The sequence below is a fragment of the Dama dama genome, chromosome 31 (assembly GCF_033118175.1).
Source record: "Dama dama isolate Ldn47 chromosome 31, ASM3311817v1, whole genome shotgun sequence".
Taxonomy (NCBI): domain Eukaryota; kingdom Metazoa; phylum Chordata; class Mammalia; order Artiodactyla; family Cervidae; genus Dama; species Dama dama.
The window spans coordinates 39,704,162-39,723,337 of NC_083711.1; the positions used below are offsets into that span (position 1 = coordinate 39,704,162).

At 34.1% G+C, this 19,176-nt stretch overlaps 1 protein-coding gene across 1 annotated transcript in view; it reads left to right on the plus strand.

The window, feature by feature from the left end:
- The window catches only part of CHMP2B (charged multivesicular body protein 2B), a 30,708-nt gene extending 14,756 nt beyond the window's left edge, over positions 1-15,952 (plus strand). The window contains exons 2-6 of the mRNA XM_061134410.1: positions 2,786-2,877; positions 6,848-7,042; positions 10,001-10,103; positions 13,939-14,045; positions 14,246-15,952. Of these exons, the coding sequence (XP_060990393.1) occupies positions 2,786-2,877; positions 6,848-7,042; positions 10,001-10,103; positions 13,939-14,045; positions 14,246-14,356 (608 nt within the window). The 3' untranslated portion in view covers positions 14,357-15,952. The remainder of the gene's footprint in view (positions 1-2,785; positions 2,878-6,847; positions 7,043-10,000; positions 10,104-13,938; positions 14,046-14,245) is intronic.
- The last annotated feature ends 3,224 nt before the right edge of the window (positions 15,953-19,176 follow it).

Consider the following 19,176-nt stretch of genomic DNA (forward strand, 5'->3'; position numbering starts at 1 on the left):
CAAATCATGTAGATTTACTCCTATGTATTCTTCTAAGACTTTTATGATTTTAGCTCTTATATTTGAGTCATTCTTCTCTTTTGAGTTAATTTTTATATATGGTGTGAGGCAGGAGTCCAATTTCTTTCTTTCTTTCTTTTTTCTCATGTAGCTGACTAGTTTTCCCAGTGGCATCTGATGAGGAGACTCTTCTATCTGTTGTAGTGGTGGTAGTTTTAAATTCTACCTCTTTACTGAAAAGGTACTCTAGTAAAATGATTAAGACCACTGATTTAGGAGACAAGACTTGGATCCAAATCTGGCATTACTACTTACTACCTTGTGACCTTGAGCACGTTATTTAAACTTATTAACACATATTTTCTGATACATGTAAAATAATAGAAAAACCAACTCCATGGCATTATTGTGAACATTATACTGAATTGTTGTTTTTCAGTTGCTAAGTCACGTCTGACTTTTTTGTGACCCCAGGGACTGGAGCACCCCAGGATCCTCTGTACTCCACTATCTCCCAGACTTTGCTCAAATTCATGTCCATTGAATCTGTGATGCTGTCTAACCATCTCACCCTCTGCCACCCTTTTCTCCTTTTGCCTTCCATCTTTTCCAGCATCAGGGTCTTTTTCAGTAAGTTGGCTCTTCATTTCAGGTGGCCAAATACTGGAGCTTCAGCTTCAACAGCAGTCCTTCCAACGAGTATTCAGAGTTGATTTCCTTTAGGTTTGACTGGTTTGATCTTCTTGGAGTGCAAGGGAATCTGAAGAATCTTCTCCAGCACCACAGTTTAAAAGCACCAATTCTTCGGTGCTCAGCCTTCATTACGGTCCAACTCTCTCATCCATAAATGACTCCTGGGAAAACCATAGCTTTGACTATACAGACTTGTCAGCAAAGTGATGTCTCTGCTTTTTAATGCATTGACTAGGTTTGTCATAGCTTTCCTTTCAAGGAGCAAGTGTCTTTTAATTTCATGGTTGCAGTCACTGCTTCCACTTTTTCCCCTTCTATTTGCCATGAAGTGATGAGACCAGATGTCATGACCTTAGTTTTTTGAATGTTGAGTTTCAAGCCAGCTTTTTCACTCTCTTCTTTCACCCTCATCAAGAGGCTGTTTAGTTCCTTTTCACTTTCTGCCATTCGGTATCATCCTCATATATGAGGTTGTTATTTCCTCTTGCAGTCTTTATTCTAGCTTGTGATTCATCCAGCCCAGCATTTCTCATGATGATACTCTGCATAGAAGTTAAATAAGCAGGGTGACGATATATAGCCTTTCATACTTTTGTCAGTTTTGAACCAGTCAGTTGTTCCATGTAAGTTTCTAACTGTTGCTTCTTGACCTTCATACAGGTTTCTCAGGAGACAGGTAAGATGATGTGGTACTCCATCACTTTAAGAATTTCCACAGTTTGCTGTGATCCACACGGTCAAAGGCTTTAGTGTAGTCACTGAAGAGAAGTAGATGTTTTTCTGGAATCCCTTTGTTTTCTCCGTGATCCAATAGAATGTTGAGCATTTGATCTCTGGTTCCTCTGCCTTTCCTAAGTCTAGCTTTTATATCTGAAATTCTTGGTTCACATACTGTCGAAGCCTAGCTTGAAGGATTTTGAGCACAACCTTGCTAGGATGTAAAATGAGTGCGATGGTGTGGTAGTTTGAACATTCTTTGGCTTTGGGATGAAGACATCTTTTCCAGTTGTGGCCGCTGCTGAGTTTTCTAATTTTGCTGACATGCTGATTGTAGCACTTTAACAGCATAACCTTTTAGGATTTTAAATAGCTGACCGCATTTCGTCAGAACTCTTCACTATGACTTGTCCCTCTTGGGTAGCCCAGCATGGCATTTTTCGTAGCTTTATTGAGTCACACAAGCCCCTTTGCCATGACAAGGCTGTGATCCATGAAGGTATCACATACTATATGTAAAGTACTTAGCAGGTTTCCTCGCAGTGAGGGGACAGTTTGGCAAACATTACCATCCATATCTGTGATCTTTTGAAGTAATCACTATTTAGTAACAATTAATCTAAATTATAGTCAATCACTTAGACTAATACTTTAATTCTTCAAAAGGTAAGACTGATGGATCCTCATGAATTGAGATAAATGAGAAAGACATTAACAATGAATGGACACTTACAATATATCAGGTCATTGTGAGTGTTATTTGCACCTTCATGATAATTTTTATTTTATAAGAAACTGAGGCTTAGAGTGTTAACTAACTTTACAAGAAACCATCATATAATGATCCAGTAGCAGAGGTGTGATTCAAATCCCTGTCTGCTTCGTTGGAAGGCTGGCTGCTTCTCTTTACTCTGTTATGATGACGACGACTTAGTGTAGAAAAAAAGGTTTAATAAACACATTGCCTGTCTTCCTTTTTGGAACTTCGTGTAATATTGAAGTAGGGAAGAGATGAAAAAGGTTCTGTGTGTGTGTGTGTGTGTTTGCTCGCTTGCTCGCATACATGTGACATATATATATTTGTCATAAAAGCAATGTATAATAATCAGTTCTCTAAGGGAGTATTTTAGTGATTTATATATTCTTTTGACTAAACCTCAGACTATAGTGTATTTGTACTTCAGTGGTTTTTTATATAATCAATATTTATAATTCATTCTAATATTTGAATAATTTTTAGTATATTGAAACAAAAAAATTTAACATCTTGTAAATGTTTTGTTTTTTTAATTGAGGTTTCTAAGTCCAGTATTTTAAGTGGTATTAAGAAGATCTTACAATTCATACATTTAGGTTTCTTTTGTGATTCTCTTAGATGTAATAAAGGAACAGAATCGAGAGTTACGAGGTACACAGAGGGCTATAATCAGAGATCGGGCAGCTTTAGAGAAACAAGAAAAACAGCTGGTAAGTAGAACATTAAATTTCAGTTTAACTTTTCTAACAAATTTAGAAGTCAGTGTTGGAGTAATTAGCTAACTAGGAAAAAGACGCATGGCAGGTGGTAAGTGATTTACTTTACTAAGAAATGGCATTTAGTACCTTCCTGCAATTTCTGCTTACCTTTGTTTACTGTGTCATTCTCCTGATTTTTATCAGGAGTCTTTATTCTGCTGAATATAAAGTCAAATTATTCTTCTGTCTGTGAAAGACATAAATGCCTAGGAAGAAATATTGCTCAAAACAGCCATCTTCTTCTCAATCAACAGCAAACATAAAATAGTCCTAGAACACAGGTGACCTACACAATATTGTAAAGCAGTTATCCTCCAGTTAAAAATAAATAAATAAATAAAAGAAAACAAGAGAGGGTTGCAAGAAAATATGTTAACCAATGGGATGTCTAACTTTATATTTTAACTCTCATTGACAATGTCTGTGATAGTGAATATACTTTTAAAATAGATTGGCTATCTTTAAGAATTTTTCTGTTATGTTTTTAAATGTATATTGCTTAAAACATTTTTAAAAACCAACATGGTTGAGGTATAGTTGACGTGCAATTTATTGTCCATGTTTAAAGCAAATAATTTGATACATTTTGACATATGTATTAACTCATGAAACCATTAATATAGTCAAGGTAATGAACATATCCGTCATCCCCAAAAGTTTCCTTATTCCATTTATAATCGCTTCTACCCATCCCCTTTCTCCCCGTTTCCTCCTCAGTTAGGCAAACACTGGTTGTCATTGTAGATTTTACATTTTCAAGAATTTTATATAGATGAAGTCATTAAAGTGATTTCATTTGTATATGGCTTCTTTCATTCATAATTATTTTGAGCTTAATCAGTGTCATTACATGTATCTCATTTTTATTGATAAGTATTATTCCATTGTATGGACATTGCAAAATTTGACTCTCCGTTTACCAGCTAATGAACATTTGGGTCATTTCCCGGCTCATTTCAGGGTTATACTGATCCTGTGCTACTTTCATCATATTTCTGATACTTTTTGTTGCTGGTATATAGAAATACATTCGTTTTTTTGTACATTGATCTTTTATTTTGTAACCTTCCTAAACTCACTTAGTCTAGTAGTCTTTTTGTAGATTCTATTAGGTTTCTACATAGACAATCATGTCATCTGTGTAAATAAAGTTTTTCATCCTTTTATCATTAAGTATATTAGCTATAGGCTTTTTGTAGAGGCCCTTTCTCAGGTTGAAGTTCCTTTATCTAGTTGTTGAGAGTTTTCATCAGGAACTAATTTTGTCAAGTGCTGTCTTTTTTTGCCTCTGTTGACATGATAATTATGTAGTTTTTCTTCTTTACTCTGTTAGTATAGTGAATTACATAACTGATGATTTTCCAAAATTGAATCAAGCTTTTGCTATTGGGATAAACTTCATTAGTAATGATGAATTTTTTAAAAAGTATTTTATTTCAATTTGTTGCAACTTTCATAAGAATATTAGTATCTCTGATCATAAGAACTGTTAATTTGTAGCTGTCTTTTTGTGTGGTGTCCTTATGTAGTTTAAAATCAGAATACTGCTGACCTTAAAGCATGAGTTGGCAAGTGTCCCTTTCTGTTTCATTTACTGGAAGGATCTGTGTATTTCTTTTTTAAATGTTTGATCAGTTTCATCAGTAAAGTCATTAGGAGTGAAGTTTTCTTTATGGATAGATGTTTGAACTAAACAAAAATCTCTTTGTGGCTAGATTTTTAAATTCCAAAATTTGCAATTTTTAGATAATAGGTATAGAATGGATCAAGCTTTCTACGTTTTGAATGAGGTTTGGTAGTGCACATTTGTCAAATAATTTGTTCATCTCTACTAAATTTTAAAATGTAGTAACATTGTGTTTGTAATATTATTTTCTTACTATTCTTTAACATCTTTTGGTTAAGTGATGCCCTCCTCTGCATTTTCAATATTTGTCATTTGTGTATTCTCTGCCTCAGTTTTTTTCTCTCTTCTGATTGGCAGTGGTTTATCAGTTTGATCAATTTCTTATAAAAGAAAAAGCTTTTGATTTCATTAATTTTATGTATTTTTTTTCCTTCCTAGTTTATAGATTTCATCTCATGTTTATATATTTCCTTCTTTCTATATACTTTGTGTTTTATTTTTTCTGCTTTTTTCTACTTTCTCTATTTTGAAGCCTACTAGATACTCAGTTTTTCTAAATGTAAGCTCTAACACTTAAATTTCTAAGAACTGTTTTCACTGCAGCTCACACATTTTGATATGTGTATTTTTATTTTATTAAGTTCAAAATGTTATCTCATTTCCCCTGTGATTTTTTTTTTTTCTATGTTGTTATTGTTATTGTCACGACCCCATGTACTGCAACACATCAGGCTTGCCTGTCCTCCACTATCTCTCAGAGCTGGCTCAGACTTATGTCCATTTAGTCGGTGATGCCATCCAACTAACTCATCCTCTGTCTCCCCCTTCTCCTCATGCCCTCCATCTTTACCAGCATCAGGGTCTTTTCTAATGAGTTGACTCTTTGCATCATGTGGCCAAAGTATTGGAGCTTCAGCTTCAGCATCAGTCCTTCCAATGAATATTCAGAGTTGATTTCCTTTAGAATTAAGTGCTTTGATCTCCTTGTTGTCCAAGGGACTCTCCAGAGTCTTCTCTAGCACTACAATTGGAAAGCATCAATTCTTGCATGACTTATTTCGAACATGTTGCCTAATTTCTGCTTGTTATTTTCCTTTCTTATTTTTCTTACTGCTTTCTAGTTTAATTTCGCTGTAGTTAGAGATCATACTTGTAGGATTCCAATCCTTTTATTATTGTTGAGCCTTGTTTTTTGATCCAGAATGTGGTATATTTTTGGTAATCCCCCCCCCCCCCTTTTTTTATGTGCACTTGCAAAGAGTATTCTGCTGTTGGCGATGGAGTTTTTAGTGAATGTTGGTTAGGTCAAGTTGGTGATAGTGCTTTTGTAAATCTGTATCTTTATAGTTTTTCTGTCCACTTGTCCTAAAATACAAAAATATACTTAAGAAAGGAGTTGTTGATGTCCCTTATGCTACTTGTGTTTTTGTCTGTTCATCCTTTCAGTTGTACCAGTTGCACTTCATAAATTTGGAAGCGCTATTGAAGGTGCATACACATTTAGGATTGGTTTGACATCTTTATGTATTAATTCCTTTATTATGAAATGCCCCCTTTTATTCTGGTAATATTCCCTTTTCTTTTTTTTTTTTAACCTAGTTAATGTAACCACTCCAAATTTCCAGATTTTGCTAAGTATTTATATAGAATATATTTGTTCTATCCTTTTACTTAGCTTTATTTAGCTTTGTTTTGCTAATTAAAGTTGCTTTTTTGAGATAGCATATATTTTTAATGTTCTGAGAAGGAAATGGCAACCCGTTCCAGTATTCTTGCATGGAGAATCCCATGGACAGAGGAGCCTGGCAGGCTACAGTCCTTGGGGTCACAAAGAATCGGACACAACTTAGCAACTAAACATCATCTAATTTGCCAATCTGTCTCTTACTGAAGATAGTAAATGGACCTTTTCATTGAAGATAGTTGTCTGTATTACTAGCTTCAAATCAACCACTGTACTCTTTTTTTTTCTTTGCTATCCTCTACCAATTCCTCATTTGATTTATTTTTTCCTACCTACTTTTGGATTGTGTTTTTAAATTTTCTTTTGGGCTTTATGTGAGTACTGTTTTGTAGACTTGCTTTGTATGTGTAGAACACAGTACTAGTTCCTTCTTATCCATATAAACATGTAAAACAATTTGCCCTCTCAAATGACTATTTGTATGACTTTGTAAAAGCCTCTTTCTTCATAATCAGGGTGAAAGGGTGTAATGTATATGCTTTGTCTGTTCTTCTCAAATCACTGGACTCCCCCTTTAATGATCTTACTCCTTCTGTTATTTCCTCTGTTAGGAATTAGAAATTAAGAAAATGGCCAAGATTGGTAATAAAGAAGCTTGCAGAGTTTTAGCCAAACAGCTTGTACATCTAAGGAAACAGAAAACAAGAACTTTTGCTGTCAGTTCAAAAGTCACTTCCATGTCCACTCAAACAAAAGTGATGAATTCTCAGATGAAGATGGCAGGAGCCATGTCTACTACAGCAAAAGTAAGTGGGGACCTTTATATCCATAGCTTTGTGATTTCATCTGAGATGTTTAAATATCAGCATTCAAATTAGCTTTAAAGCTCCTTCTCATATATATATATATATATATATATATAAAATATATAAATAACATATATATGGTAGAGAATCTTTGTAATTTTTAATCAAATGAGTTATAATTAAACATAATCCAGATAAATATTTCTAGGCTTTTTATCAATTTGTTTTAATATAAAATTTTCATTTTAGGTACTTCCACTGTTCCAGGATTGCATGTAGCTTCTAAATTTTTTAAATTGACTTAAAACATTATTTTTTTTTCCTTAAATTTTAAAAAGATTTTGGTGCTTCTTATTTCATATGCTGTGTATTTTGATATAATAATTTGAATTATAATTTCCTCTTGATTCATTTTCATGAATGTGTCAGAAAGATGCATGAGTATTTTCAGAAGAATTTATCAGTTCATTTTATCAGGAATCTAAGTTTAACTTACAGTCCTTATATTAAAAAAACAGTGGTTTTTACTGTAGAACTTAAAAGACTATGAGCCTTTCAGACATTTAATAAAGAATGAGCTTTTTGATGTGTATTAAGAACTGTGAAAGACCAGAAGTTCAAGACATCGGCTCTGCTTTCACATATATTACGTAGTTCATTTTGGGGGTGGGAGAAGGTTCAGATGTGCTAAAAAGGAAGCTTTACACTCTACAACATTCTGTGCTCCATGTTTCAGTGAACTGCACAGATCCTTGAATAGAATGATGTGAGAGACTTTCCAGAAGACCAAAATTACCAGTAGGCTTCAAATAAAGGGAAGAAAGAGTATGAATATGAAGCACTAAAAGAAAAGATTAGCCACAGAGGAGAGAAAGTACAGGGTTATATATATTAGGAAAATAGTCCATAACTGTTAATTCTCATTATTTGCAGTAATTACATTCTGTAAAGTTTGAGGAACACTGAATTAGGGAATATCAAGCCATTGTTCCTAGGGGAAATGGAGGGTTAGGTTCCTGTGAGCCTTTGATCACAATTGTTAACTAGTCTAGACCATACTTCAGCCCTATGCTTAGGGGAGCATTTTAAACAGTGCGATCACCAACCAAAAGCAAAAAAGTAGACCACAAAGATGACACTAATTTCCATTATTAGTGCTGAATCAAGATGGCAGGGTGTCATCTTGGGAGACCTAAATTGGAATTATGCTTGTTGGGCAACTCAGACTTTGTGCTGCTCTGTGCATGTCCACAAACAAGCATAACAGTACTGCAAGGATTGATGTGAGGTTACAAATACATTTCAGTGAGTAGGCAGATTCACAAATAAGGAGTCCAGAAATAATGAGGATTAACTAAAATTGCCTTTTAGACCATAAAACAAATGAAGTAGAATGTGCCCATTTTATGTACAGTAAGTACAGTGGCACCTGGTGTTCCTTAAAAAACAGATTGTTTCAAAGCTGTTTATTCTGAATAAAGCTTATTCTGTCAGTTTACTTACTTTTGATGGATCTTAGTCATTTACAGTGGAAATGCATGGTTAAGAGCAAAAAAAGTTTGTTTTCCTTTTTTGGTTTTACAAATCGATAGAACTAAATATCTGTCTAATTTGAAGATAAGGTCCTATCTGAAGATCACACACCTGGGCTGGATAACTTTTCAATAATATTGAGGAGGAAGACAACTCATTTTGCAATTTTCTGCAAGTAATAGGGGAAGAAAACATACCTAATGTGGTCCTTAACTTTAAATATTATTATATTGAATACATATGGTGCTTAGAACAGTGCCTGGCCCACAGAAATAATATATATCGGCATTAGCTGATCTGTTATCACTGTCAGCGTCGTAGTTGTTATCAGTATATTTTTGTAACAATACTGTAATTTGCAAGTAAAGTCATATAATTTACACCAATACATAAAATAAACTTTTATCTGTAGTGCGTAGGATTTAACAGGAACATCTGTTTTAACCTAGGGTGTCAGAAACTGCTGCCCTAAGGTGGGAAACTGAAATCTGAAGTATTTATAGTGAAAGCAAATAAAGAAGAGCATTCTAGCAGAGGGACAGTACATGCAGGGGTCCTGTGGTGGGAGGGAACACAGGACATTTAAGGAAACAGAAGGTCAGTGTATCTAGAGGGCAGTGGTGCAGAATGAGACTGGCTTGTTAGGCAGGGTTAGGATGTTTGGTCTCACAGGTCAATTTATGGAATTGGGTTTTCAGTGCTAAGAACAACACAAAGCCCTTAGAGAATTAGGTATGTGTGAGCTGGTGGGGGATGGGAGGGTACAGTGTTGTATTTGAAAAAATTACTTTGGCTGCAGCATGCATAAAAGACTGTGTTTGCTTCCTGTCTTTGAACTGACATACAACACACATACAATAAACACATATACCCAGCTACATATATGATAATTTATAAAATACTTTGGCCATACTTGATATCATTAATTTGTTTTAATAAAATTAGTTGTGAATATAAAATATTCATGTATTTTGCAAAGCTCAATGTTTTTATCATTTCTTGAAATCATGGTTTTAAATGAATAAATAGGTTAAATATGTGTCCTATAATTCAGACATGAAAATTTTTGGAGAAAAGTTAAATTTTTTTTCAATTTAGACATTACCTGCTTGCCACATAATAGACAAATGTAATTTTCCTATATGAGTAGCAATGGATTTTGTTAGCAGTATTTTTTTATTACTTAATTTTTTGCCTACCGTTCAGATGAGTTTTTCCACAGTGGTCTTTATTATATAGATGTTAAGCAGATGGTTTCCAAATGAGTAGTTTAATTTTTTTAAATAATATTAATACTTTTATGTTTGATTATGGCAGAATGTTTATCTTTTAACAAATCTACCTTTATTGATGTATTCCCTTTGGACTTATTCCATAGTAAAATTTTCATAATTATGTAACATGAATCTTTTCATATATTTAAAGACAATGCAGGCAGTAAACAAGAAGATGGATCCACAAAAGACATTACAAACAATGCAGAATTTCCAGAAGGAAAACATGAAAATGGAAATGACTGAAGAAATGAGTAAGTTTAATAAGTTGTAATGAAATTTTCAGTTTTTTCCTCTTTGAATTAGCAAGTTTATTTACTAACAACCTCATATGTTTATCCATGAAGGCACAAATGAGAAAATAAATGATGCAGCTGCCTTCTAAATAGATGACTGTATTGGAATTTCATCTAGTTTTTGTGTAGGGCTCAAAATTCTATTAACATTTAGCTGAAAGAAAAATGTAAAATATGTGATGCCATATTTCTGTGCTATTTGGCCTCAGCAGTTTTACTTTATAGATTAGAGAATCAAAACCAACTTGTGAATAAAACAATGCTTCCTAGTATAAGTTAGATAATTTAAGAGTTTTGTTGATTATTTCATACTGTAGAAGATCTGTAAATATATAGAAGATATATTTATATATTTTCATATTATAGAAGATCCTATATATATATCATACTCTAGAAGATCTATTTATATTATAGGTAGAGATAATGGAGCTCTTTCGTTCTTTTTTCTTTTCCCCCTTTCAGAGTCTAAATTTAATATTTAATTTTCTTCTTATTGAGTATAAAATACATACTGTGGTAGAAATATGAGGAATAAGAGGAATAAGGCTATAAACAAATTTATCATTACACCACCTATAGTGTTGATGTTATTTCTTTCCTATATTTTTCTATATCTTATAAAGTGCGATAATATAGATGATTTTGAATCTTATCTTGCCTTTAAAAAACATAGTAGTATAACATAAACATGTCCTCATAACCTTGAATTTTCTGTTTTTTTTTAATGGCTTTAATATTCTGTAACATCAATATACCCTAATTTATTGAACAATTCTTATATTGGTTGGTAAGATTGTTTTAAAATGTTCAGTTTATGTGACAGTCCTTTGATAAATATGTTTCTGTAATATCTTATCTGAATTTCTTCAGTGTTCTTAGACTATTAACTTTTATAACACTTTTGGTTCATCAGTTCAGTTCAGTCGCTCAGTCGTGTCCGACTCTGTGACCCCATGAACCGCAGCACTCCAGGCCTCCCTGTCCATTAACCAACTCCTGGAGTTTACTCAAATTCACGTCCGTCGAGTCAGTGATGCCATCCAATCATCTCGTCCTCTGTCGTCCCCTTCTCCCGCCTTCAATCATTTCCAGCAACAGGGTCTTTTCAAATGAGTCAGTTATTTGCATCAGGTAGACAAAGTATTGAAGTTTCAGCTTCAGCATCCGTCCTTCCAATGAATACTCAGGACTGATTTCCTTTAGGATGGACTGGTTGGATTTCCTTGCTGCCCAAGGGACTCTCAATTTGGTTCAGACTACCAGATTATTTCAGAAAGACTATCTAGTCTTTATTTCACCAATAACAAATGAGCCACCCTTCACAGCACCCTGGTCAACATTGAATTCTTACTTTATAATACATTGAATTGTTACTTGTATAATACATCAAAACTGGCATCATTGTCTCACAAAGATATTGTCTAACTATTTTACAAATATATAGGGATATGTCAGTGTAGCTGTTGTTTATCTCCTATTTTTATCTCCAAATTTTAATTTGACAGCATTTATTGTATAAAGTAATATCTAAATTACTAGGATTGCTAAATTCAAGCCTAGTATTTTATTTCAGAGTATCTATTTTCCTCCTGTGGTTTAATGACACTGCTTCCTTGGTTGCTCAGATGGTAAAGAATCTGCCTGCCATACAGGAGACCTGGGTTTGATCCCTGGGTTGGGAAGACCTCCTGGAGAAGAGGGCAATGGCCACCCATTCCAGTATTCTTACCTGGAGAATTCTCTGGATAGAGGAACCTCATGGGCTACCTTTCATGGGGATCCAAAGTGTCCGTCATGACTGAGCACACATGCATATGTCTTTGACAGTTTCAAAAATTCTTTAGTTTTTACTTTAACCTTTACTTTTAAAAATATAATTTTTCAAAAACATCATTAGGGAATTTTTAGCGACTGAGAGAATTATCATTTATATAATGATCATAGTATCTAACATGTTTTGTGAATTCCAGTGATGGCACAGGTGTGAGCAGGTCTTAGTGGAGGAATTAAATATTCCATTAAGCCATAATGAAGAGAATCAATAAGCCTGTATTTAAAACTTGTATCTATCACAGTTGTTCTCATTTGTATTTTAGTAATTTGCAAGTCTGAAAGAATAGTAGTTATCAGTGGTTACTCGTTTTTTCAGTAAAGTGTATTAACATTAGTATTTTCATCCAAAGATAAATACAAGGTTTAGATGGACAAACTTTTTTCAAATTAGAATTTCTATTTTACAGTGTTGTTCCAATGCTTGTTCACATTCAGGTTTTGGAAACAAGATCTTTGGGAAATTTTTATTACATCTTTAATTTTGTTAACACTTTTCCTGAAAGCATTTTTCTCTGCTAATCCTTGGTTACACCATTCCGGTGCTTCTCTGACCTCTTCTTTCATTTTTTTCTGTGAGTAGTTTTTCATTCAGGCCCTTTTTAACTCTAACCTGGACTCCCTACAGCCCTTGTTACTTCACTACCATCTGAGTATCACTGCTAAATAATTTTTGTGGAGGCTTACTTCTGAGCATGCTGATAAGATTCCCATAGTGGCACTTTTCTAACTACAAAAATAAAGTCCCACATCGTAAATCAAAAACAATTTTCAGATCAAGCCCCTTTCTTTTCTCAATGCAAATATTGAGGCCCAAAGTGGTAAAGTGACTTCCCATAAAGTTGCCCAGTTACTAAGTTACCCAGTTACTAAGTTACTAAGTGTAAAAACTGAGATACTAAGTAAAAGTTTAGCATTCACTTTACTTCTTCAGAGATGGTGTTCCTTTTTTTTTGGCCTTAAGCTCTTTAGCTTTTTCCAGTTGATTTTATACTATTAAACTAACACAAAAAATCAAAATTATCAAACAATGCTCAGTAGAGATCTTAACCAATATCAAGCTTTGTTAGCAATGTCAAGGATACAAGCTATTAAGATACTCATGCAGAACAGGGAGAGGGGTGGGGCCATCTGAAATGACTCTCCAAGTCTTTTCTTCCCATAACAGACATAAGCATCACAGATGATATGTCTAATCCATTTGCTTATTTCATGTTGAACAGAACATTTACAAAGTGTAGGAAATATGTTAAATGTATACCTCAAATGATCACCTATCTTATGTGTTATTTTGGAGGAACTCATAGATATAAACCCATACATTGTAGCTACAACAATCCTAAAACGAAAACAGCCTGCTAAGTTCATAAACAGGGACTCTCTTGCAGGCAAGTATTAGTCTGTTTACCAGACACCCAGTTAGCAGGTTACTTACAGAAAGATCAAGCTAGGTTGCTTGTCTTTCTTCCTCTGGGACCTTCCCCAGTGATCATGTTAATAGCAATCGTAGGCCAGTTTTTTTTAATTCTTTCCTTCCCAACCACTTTCCATTTATACACCTTACATAGTCAAACAGAAGAACTTACTCTTCCTTACATGTATCCCTGTTGCTTTCCACTGTGTCTTTGCTCATGCTACTGTATATCTATGTGTCCTTCAGTGACACATAGAAAAATACACATAGAAAAAAATACCATCTCAAGTATTTTTTCCTTCCAGATGGGTGTCATCTCTTCCTTTTGAAACTTTTATAATCATTTACCTTTCCATTTATCAGAATCTGTTTTTTTTTTTTTCTTCTGTTCTCCTTAAATGTAAACTCCCTAAGGTATTTACTTTTCTCCATCTATTCATAGATTTTATTTGCACTGTGTAAATTACATTGCTGGGCCTTTTTCTAAAAATATAAGCCTAACCCGAAATCTGCTTGAAAGTAACTTTTGCTTCCTCTTCTCCCCTCAAGTCAATGACACGCTTGATGACATCTTTGATGGCTCTGATGATGAAGAAGAAAGCCAAGATATTGTCAATCAAGTTCTTGATGAAATTGGAATCGAAATCTCTGGAAAGGTATGAACGAATGTTCTATTCTCTCAGATGGAAATACTTTCTCTTCACTTCATTGTTTTAAGTTTTCCTTTATGTTAGGTGTATATTTTTTAATATTTGTTTGAAAAGTAAATTACACCTCTTTGCAGCACATCCTTTATGTCCTAACCCGAAAGTTTGTTAATACACATTTTTTTTTTCTTTTTCTCTCTTTAATATAGATGGCCAAAGCTCCATCAGCTGCCCGAAGCTTACCATCTGCCTCTACTTCAAAGTCTACAATCTCCGATGAAGAGATTGAACGGCAACTCAAAGCTTTAGGAGTAGATTAATCCAAAAAGCCATTATATTTTGCCTATTATAATTATTTAGTATAAACCAGGCACAATGAAGATTCCTTTTACAAAGCACATTTATTTTGCGAAAATGAAGACCATGGTAAACAGTTGTTTCCTAACCCATGGCTATTTTGACTCTTTTGCCAAAGAATGACAATGATGCAAAAATGGGAACAGTTTGGATTTTAATTAGAACTATTTGAGAGTGATGATGTGTAAAATGTTGACTTCTTTTCTGCATGGCCTAGAGAAATTATATTCATTCCTTAGTGTATTTATGTTCTGAATCTTTTTACACAGAATACAAATCTTGTTAAAGCCATGAGGCACCAACTTAAAGAGACTTGTAAGAATATTAAAAGTATACCATTAATTCTGTGTCTGTTACCTGTCCTTTGTAAGTGATATGTGTTATGACCATAGGCGGTTCAGCTGCCAAATTATTTTTAAATCACTTAAAAGAAGAGTGCTATTTGAACATCTGTGTTAAACAAAACCTGTTATGAGTTTTTCTTTTCTTTTCCTTTGGGAGAACATTCTACTTGGTAAGTTTATTACCTTTGAAAATGTGCTTGGCACCTGCCTTAAATAGTACAAACATATTGTGCACATCTTTAAATTATTTTAACTGACAGAAAAGAACTACATTTTAAACTCAAATTGAAGCCTCTTACAAAAATTAACCAGGCTCTTTTTTTAAAGCTTATAAAGTGAGTTAAATATAATTAGCAAAAACAGACACTGAATTAATAACATTTTATATTAATAAAACAATATATTTTGGTCTTTCTTCCCAGAACTGAGGAGATTTCCTCCATGTGAATTATAATTTAATCTCTTTAGTTTTGAATTGTATTAATGTGTATATCAAACCTTCATTGAGGTTTGATGAAGCCATCATCCTCAATTAAGTAACACTACTATGACAGTACTCAACCTAAATTTTAAAAATTAGCATTTTTTCTTGGTAAATAAACTACAACTTTGTCAGAAGTTACTGCCTGAATGTGTATTAATGTATTAACTGCATTTTTTAAGGTAAAGTTGCTATGGTATTTAATGTATGTATAGAAAGTGAGAAGAAATGAAGACATGGCAGATTAGTTAGATAGAATTTAGAATTAGGTTAGCTTTGAAAAACGATGTTGTCATATATGGATTTTAGCACATCCCACCCTTTAAAAACTCTTCTGGAGGAGATCAAATAGCTGTAACCTGGTTAATTTGGGACAATGGATGTTTTGAACTAATATGGACAACATAAACAGATTTTAGGACTAGTGGACATATGGTATAAGGATTGAGAAAAATGAAAACCTAAACTTTATAATCCATAAACCATTTTATAATGTTCAAAGGTAAGATTCCATTATTGATAACATTAAATACAGTCACCCTGAACATTGATGGGTCAAAACATTTTATTTGATTATGGAATGTTAACACGACTTCTTTTGATTCTTGGATGTACATAATAATGCCAACTAACTTTATTTACTTTCTTGTTTACATGTGGGGGTTTTTGTTTTTAAAATTATTTTGTTAAAAAACCTCAATAAAGATTTATTGCTGTTATGTTTTTTCCCCTTATCTCTTTTACTCTATTTTTGACTTCTGTTAAAGTTAAAAGTTTTATGCATATCTGGTAATTTTTCAAAAGAATAATTTTTATTACTTTCTTGGAAGGAAAAATTAGATAACAATGCTGTTTATATTTTAACAATAATTGTCTGCTTAAGAACTAGCAGTTGGTATAGAACTGATGCTTGTGAGTGGAATAAATCTAATAATTGGTGGTTTCACATGAAATTTATCTGATAATTTCTTTCCTGGAACTTGCAGGAGATAACCATTTTTAAATCTTTAAACAGATAAGTCTTAGAGATTTTTAAAAAAGATTTCAGGCAAACATGAATGCCACAAGACTTTGGGACTCAAAGGAAAGAGTAGAGTCATTTTGATTTGGCTATATTTATAAAATGCTCTAGTTTTCATGAGCATTGTCTATAAATTTGTAAGTTATGCTTCTTCTTGTTCAGTTGATAAGTTGTGTTTGACTCTTTGCGACCCCGTGGACTGCAGCATGCCAGGCTTCCCTGTCTTTCACTGTCTCCTAGAGTTGGCTCAAACTCATATCCACTGAGTCGATAATGCTCTCTAAGCATCTCATCCTCTCCCGCCCTCTTCTCTTTCTGCCCTCTATCTTTCCCAGCATCAGGGTCTTTTCCAGTGAGTCAGCTGTTCACATCAGGTGGCCAGAATATTGGAGCACCTTCAGCATCAGTCCTTCCAATGAATATTCCGGGTTGGTTTCCTTTAGGATTGATCTTGCAGTCCAAGGGACTCTCAAGAGTCTTCTCCAGCACCACAGTTGGAAAGCATCAATTCTTTGGAGCTCAGCCTTCTTTATGGTCCACCTCACAGCTGTACTTGACTACTGGAGAAACCATAGCTTTGACTATACTGACCTTTGTCGGTGAAAAATAAAACTTCCTTTAGACCCTTAAAATTAGTAAACAAGGATTCTTTCACACTGAGTTTAATGAAACAACTGATTTATATGTTTACTTGATTTTCCTCATTTCCTACTTTTGGCAAAAGGATTTCTTTAGCAACTGACAAGTGCGCCAGTAGAAAGTGAGCTGAGGAGGATAGCAGTTTCTCTTACTGAAGGATGCAGCCCGCTGTCATATTCTGTTACTGGATGTTAATGTCATGGATGGAGGAGATCACTGAGTCTGAGAGAAGTAGAATTTGGTATAAGAATGTCAATACTCATCTTAGAGAACATAAAATGACCATCCCTGTCAGCTGATTGTGTTGCACAGACTACTCTGTTTGGAGGGGGAGTGCCTGGTTATGGCAGAGGTAGTGGAAATGAGTTCAAGAAATTAACACAACCTTGTAAATCAACTGTAAATTTTAAAGCAACATGCCTATGTAGACCAGAGTGGAAAATCTGGTGACCTGTGAGCTTCATGTTACCTGCAGAGTGAAGTGTATAATTTGTAATGAATACCTTTAAGGAGAAGCCCACCCTCACCCCATGGACACATATACATTCCTTACTAGCCCAGTAGCCACACTCCTAGCCTGGTCCTGGTGGGCCCAATTTAAATATGTACCCCTGTTTCAGACATTCCCATGTTTAAACTGTGTATGTGCATATCTGGAAAAGAGACCTGTGATAACTTCCTCTTTTGAAGCCATTACTCTACGTGAACAGGGTTTTGCAGCTACAGAAGAATAGATCAACTTTTCAATTTCTGTAGGACCTGAGTCCATAGATGTGTTTAAGACAATTCCTATTACTTAGTTCTTTGAAGAGTCAACTGGATTGAATTTCCCCTCAAGGAAGCCTGAGGATCCTGAAGTCTCATTTCAGGTACCCAGCCATAGGAAGTAGCATACATACTCCCCCTCTCCACAAGCCATCCTCCCAAGAACCTGAAAATACGCACGGGTGCACACACACAAACATCCCTGTCCCAAACACTGAAAATATTTCTTTTAACTATTTTTACCATTAGATAAGGAAAGTGAAAGTGTTAGCCGCACAGTCGTATCCAACTCTGCAGTCCCATGGACCATAGCTTGCCAGGCTCCTCTGGCTATGGGATTTTCCAGGCAAGAATACTGGAGTGGGTTGCCATTTCATTCTTCAAGGGGTCTCCCCAACACAGGGATTGAAACTGGGTCTTCCACTTTGCAGGCAGATTCTTTATTTTTACCATTAGATATGGAAAGGTAAGTTAAATGAATTTCTTAGCCACCTCTACAGGGTAAAACTGAGTGTACCAATAGGTATAAGTGACAAACAGATCCTTTCATCTTAATGGAACTCTACCGAATTCTTGAAGATGTCCCACAGAAGAGCTCATAAAAACAAGAAATGGAAAGGCTGTGTGGCTAATGTCAGCTTTGGATGTATTCCCAAATGTTAAATGCATAGACACTGCACAGTAAATCACATTTGCCACTTGTTTAATTGCAGTTTAGAATTCTAAATAACATTCACCATTTTCTATTTTTAAGGAAGCCAGTATCTATTAAAATACTATCTAAATAGTTAGAAAATATAGCCTCAAAACTCATTTATACAAATGAGTGAATAGCAAATACCAGTACATTTACAACTAGCAAATAGCTAGTAATAAGGGACTAGTATTATTACTATTACTTGTAATAAATAGTAAATAAGGGATTGCTATTTCAATATTAAAGATTGCCTCAAAATATTTTTTAGGGACAAAAACTGGTTTCCAATGCTAACTGTATCTAAAGTTGGAAAGAATGACCTTATGGAAGAATGTCTGATTATAATCTAAACTTAACATCTGTAATGATGGCTGAAGCACATATCCGTGCTTGTTTTTGCTATACAGAGTCAGATTAAACATTCCCAGAAGTTTCATATTTAAGTGCAAAGAGTCACTATTCTAGATTTATAATGCATTACTTTTGCTTTTATTTGCAAGTTTCAACAGCATGTATACATGTATTTTTAGAAGTGTCTGTCTGTCTGTACCTTTTGCCCTGCCTTTTACAAACTAATGAATCACTTCCCCAACTAATGTATGTTTTAAGCAAATGAATTATCAAGAGAAAAGTACTTATAAATCCACATAGCTGAATAATTTGGAGTTTACTCTCAAGAAAAGTCTATATATACATACTATACATATATATGTATGTATATATATATGTGTGTGTATGCATATATATATGTGTGTGTGTGTATGTATATATATATATGTATGTATCTGTATAGTATTTAACACCTCCTGTGTGCTAGATGTGTATTTAAGCATGGG